We start from the raw sequence: 4,665 nt of genomic DNA, 5'->3' as shown, positions 1-4,665 counted from the left end.
GGTACAGCAAGGACAAGGAAGCCAAAACCCATACTATCTAATAATTGAAATTATTTAATATATCTTATATATAGAGACACAAATACATGTACATGGGTGTGTTTACTTAGGGTTTAGTTTTGAATTCCGAATAGACAAATTTTGAATTAAAATAGTTATTTGATGTAATATAAATATGTATTGATACGATATTTTGAATGTAATAAAATAAATAAAAATTGGATGTTTAATTTGATGTTTTTTTAAGAGAAAAAAAAATAGTAAAATCAGGTGTAAAACCTGACAAGTAAACACACTCCTTAAGGTGTGTTTGATGGAGGTTTGAATTTTAAATTGATATTTAAATAGTAAAAAATTTGAATTGAAATATAATATAATGCGATATAGATAAAATATTAATGTGATATTTTAAATATAAAATTAATTTTTAATATAATATAAAAAAAAATAACTAGTTAATTTGATGTTTTTTGAAAAAAAAATTATATAAATATTGTAAATCATTCTCAATCCTCCAAACAAAACACACCCATAGATAATGGCAAACATGGGATTTATCAAAGAAGATTTATTTTATTTTATAAATTATGGAATAAAATTGTATCAATTCTTCCCAGAATTTGTTGGTAGTTGATTTGATTTCATGGGCATTGTGACCTTAGTTTAGACTGTGTTTATTCCGGGGATTCTTCCCAAAATTTGTTATTCATCCAATGTTATTTTTTTATAAAAAATATTAAATTAAAAATCTATTTCACATTCAAAACACCTGTTTATATCATATTATATCATTATTTCAATTCAAAATTTTTATTTTATAAATTTCAATTTAAAATTACTACTGCCATTTACCTTGAACTACGTTGTGTTGTGTGTATAGATTTTTAAAATATATATATATTTTTATTGAGTAATGAATGATAGGGACAGGTGAATCTATAGTGTTGATATAGAGACATTGCTCCCTGTTCCCAAGCCATCAATCTCACATTCATTGATTGATCCAAATGCCTTTGAACAGCCACCTGTCAACCGTTAGAAGCTGACCTGACCTGACCTGACCAGCTGGAGATGTCGTCAATAACTATATATACATATATATATATATAATGGTAATAATGAAAGGCTTCATTATTTAAAATAAAATTTAAAAAATTAAAATTCAAAATATGTGAAAAAGAAAAACACCTGTAACAAAGAAGAAGGCGACCCGACCCGGTTGATAGCAGCACATTCAAAGAGCAGTTAATGGCACACCAAGCAATACCAGAATTTATAATTACAAAAAACTACGAGTAGCTATTGCAAATTAATGCTCGAGATCTGGTCAATGGAGGAGTGAAAGCAACACTTCACTCAGACTCAGATATTTAATTTCAGGCAATAAAGATATGCTGCTGCAACCATAAAATAGACTAGTTTATCGCAATTTAGAATTTACTCATTTATCTAACACAAAGGCAATGTAAATTATTACCTCTGCTTACTTTATGGTAATTAAATTTCAAATGTAAAAAAGGACAAGGGAAGGGACTTGTGAATTGGGATCAGATTGATGGTCCAAATAATATAAAAAAATTTAAAATTAAAAAAAATAGAGCACAACTAATGCAACAGTGAATGAGCACGAAATGCATGCCATGGATCTCATGTTACGTTACAGTCGGAAAACTGTGGGTCAACAGAATTGCAACCGCACGCGCGTGGGGCGCGTGAGCAAAGAACAAGAGCTAACAATGTCCTCATGCTATCGCTAAAATCCAGAACTGAAAAGTGGAAGAAAAAAGGAGGAGAGATTCCACAAAAACTTTCCGGTAAACAAAAGCAACGAAAAAGTGAAGGATATTCAGCATTAGGTTTGGATTCAGCAACACAGGGGAGAAATGATTGAATATGTACATATGGTGGTAAATAGAAAACGATTATATTGTTCAAAGAAGAAAAGGCTATAGGCCGTAGAACTTTGAAAACGAACATTACTCTAGGATCCACAGTGTGTAGGCCTTAGGGAAGAAAAAAGCGAGTTAATTACTGCAGTTGTAAAGAAATTACTACTCACAGTACTTTCAGGTGCGGTTTCTGCCATGATTGGACTGGTTTTTGGTTCCGACTCCACCGCAACCGCCGGATTCTTTCTTCTGCGGGGAAGAGAATAAAGGAAGACCGAAAACACCAGATTTGGACGAGCCTCGAAGTGAACAAACTGGAACGTTGAGAACTGGAGTGACTCGGACGTTAGCTGAATACGATCTTTCCATTCCACGATGTCTATGCTTTGGTCCGCCATTGAAAGAGCTCGGACTGCTGGAGCTTCTTTCCAAGCCGTAGAACACTATTTTTCCGGAGGAATTCATTCGAGGACTATCCACTGAAACGCCTCGAACAGGAAGTGTTGATTCAGGAGCTTTTCGAATCGGACTCCGGCCAGCTCGAGTGTTGGCTGTAGCGTTTTCCGACGATTTCGTCGACTTATGCTTGGATAAGCGAACTCTGGAAATAGAATTAGTGTTTTGGTGAGTGTTCCGAGCAACGGATTTTGGTTTTTCTGAATCGAGTGAAAGTCGAGGAAGATCGTCGTGCTCATGGCCGGACGAAGAGGACGAAAGTGAAAGTCTAGAGGATATTGATACCGATTCATTCTCAGAGTCCTTTAAAGGTAACAGTGGAAGGCTTAAAGATGAATCGGTGGATGTAATTAACGGGGATTTCGAGCTACGGTTCAGAAGATGTTTCAGGCTTCTGGCTGCATTTCTGTTATGCCGATGAGAGGATAATGATGCCACCGCCATTTTCAGATCCTCCTGCTTTGAATTGTTGGTCTGGTACATCTTCTTCAAGCCTAGAAGCTCCTTCCACCGAGTCGAGCATCTCGGTGCCTTTGGCGAGAACAAGTACGGATCTGTTGACGATATTTCACATCTATGGCGAAATTTAGGCGTCACCTGAGATCTAACGTCAGAAGACGCGGAAGCTGGCGTCATCGTGTTCCGCATGTTCGTAAACTGCAACGGTACAAGTTTACCATCGGAGAAGAGCTCATCGGCGGGGAGCATTGTAACCGGATCTTCGAGACGGAACTCAAAATCCACAAAATCCTTAGCAGAGCTTTCCGGATCTGCTCCTTCCGGCTTACTTTTCTCCACATCGTCAGGCAACAATAGATTCTTCGGCGAAGGCATAGTGACGGAGCCTTTCACTCCCTCCTTTTCCGGAAACTCACGGCTAATAGAGATTCTCGGACTCAGCCACCCGTACGACGAAAACTTCGCCGGAGTACAGTCCAGAAAACTCTCCGGCGTCCTTCCAATGTTGTTCACGCATGCGGATGCCATGACCGATGATCATGTAACCACTCACTAGTATCCTTACAGCACAAAACTTCACCTAAAACACTCGATCAACTGCAGAAACACACACAAAAAGCAGAGCAAAAAAATACTGTACCGTCACCTAAACCACAGCAACGGAAAACGCCAAACGTAGGCCAGACCAGGTCGGAGGAAAGAAGAAGTTGTTTAGCTAGCTAGGGTTTGGTGTTAGTTGGGGATCGGAGGAGACGTTTATGCCCCACTGGGCATAGTGAAGGGCGCATATAAATAGCAAGCACAGTATTGTGGCGGTGGGGCCCTTTTTTCTCGTCCAATAGAAATCGAACACGTGGCAACATGGTCAAAGCCAGGAACGACTGGATATTGGTTCTTGGAAGCATCTGGTGGGTTTAAATTACTGGTGAACTTACACATGACATGACCTGAGTCTGACCCACCCGGGCCGGTTTTGTATATTTCCAAAATAGATTCAAATCAATTTTATATACCTCCTCTATTCTTTTCGCTTTAAATAGTCTCCTACTCTATTTAAGTAGCTTTTTAAATATATATATATATATGTGACGTGGAAATTTGCTGCATTATTAATTTTTAAAATTCGTTTTTAGTAAATTTTGACAGAATTTAATACTCTCTCCGTCCCAAACAAGGTGCAACATTTACTTTTGACACTAATTTTTAGATGGGTAGTATTAAGTAGGATAATTTAGAAATTAGGTGATATGATGAAGATAAAAATATATATTTTATTTTTTTATTTAGATGATACGAGAGGATAAAGTGTGGAGTAGAAATTAAGTAATTAATTATTTTTTATTTTGAAAATATTGCATGATGCTTGGGACATGCCAAAAAAAAAAATTATTTGGGACGGAGAAAATAGTTTATAAATGAATTATCTCAAAATATATCATACTAAACATGGCAAAAAAAAGTTGAAGTAGATCATTTATATTTATAATCTACATTATACGTGGTTTATGCAATATACATAAATTTAAGAATACTATTGATTTTTCGTTTTACACAAGGCTCATTTTACTATGTAAGTACTTTTTTGGAGACTATTTGGAGGGGGTATATATATAATTTTTTTAGAAACAATTAATATTATTGTTGTTGTTACCTCTATCTCAATCCAAAAGAGATATTTTAGAGTTTTAAAATAAATTAATAAATAATACTCCCTCAATCCCGAATATTTTGTCTGTAGATACGAAAATTTATGAGGAATATAATTAGTAAATAATTATAAATTAAGATTAAGATAATTGATTAGTATAATTAGAATTAAAAAAAATTATAAACAAAAATTTTTAAAATAAGATTAAAATGT

The 4,665-nt window shown here is 35.3% G+C and overlaps 1 protein-coding gene across 2 annotated transcripts; it reads right to left on the bottom strand.

Moving 5' to 3' along the window:
- Positions 1 to 814: 814 nt before the first annotated feature.
- On the bottom strand, positions 815 to 3,557 carry LOC127250008 (uncharacterized). Of its 2 annotated transcripts, none has more exons than XM_051273148.1 (2): positions 2,060 to 3,557; positions 815 to 1,084 (listed from the first exon to the last, which is right to left on the bottom strand). In XM_051273148.1, exon 1 carries the CDS (start codon positions 3,330 to 3,332, stop codon positions 2,067 to 2,069), a length of 1,266 nt encoding a protein of 421 aa, XP_051129105.1. In that variant the 5' UTR covers positions 3,333 to 3,557; the 3' UTR covers positions 815 to 1,084; positions 2,060 to 2,066. The 2 variants fall into 2 exon arrangements, with proteins under 2 accessions (XP_051129105.1, XP_051129104.1); XM_051273147.1 differs by having other exon boundaries at positions 816 to 1,065.
- Between the last annotated feature and the right edge of the window lie 1,108 nt (positions 3,558 to 4,665).

Source organism: Andrographis paniculata, unplaced genomic scaffold, assembly GCF_009805555.1.
Source record: "Andrographis paniculata isolate CXL003 unplaced genomic scaffold, ASM980555v1 Contig36END, whole genome shotgun sequence".
In the NCBI taxonomy this organism is placed as follows: Eukaryota; Viridiplantae; Streptophyta; class Magnoliopsida; order Lamiales; family Acanthaceae; genus Andrographis; species Andrographis paniculata.
Note: the sequence above shows the minus strand (reverse complement) of the source record. Positions and strands in the feature narration are given on the sequence as shown.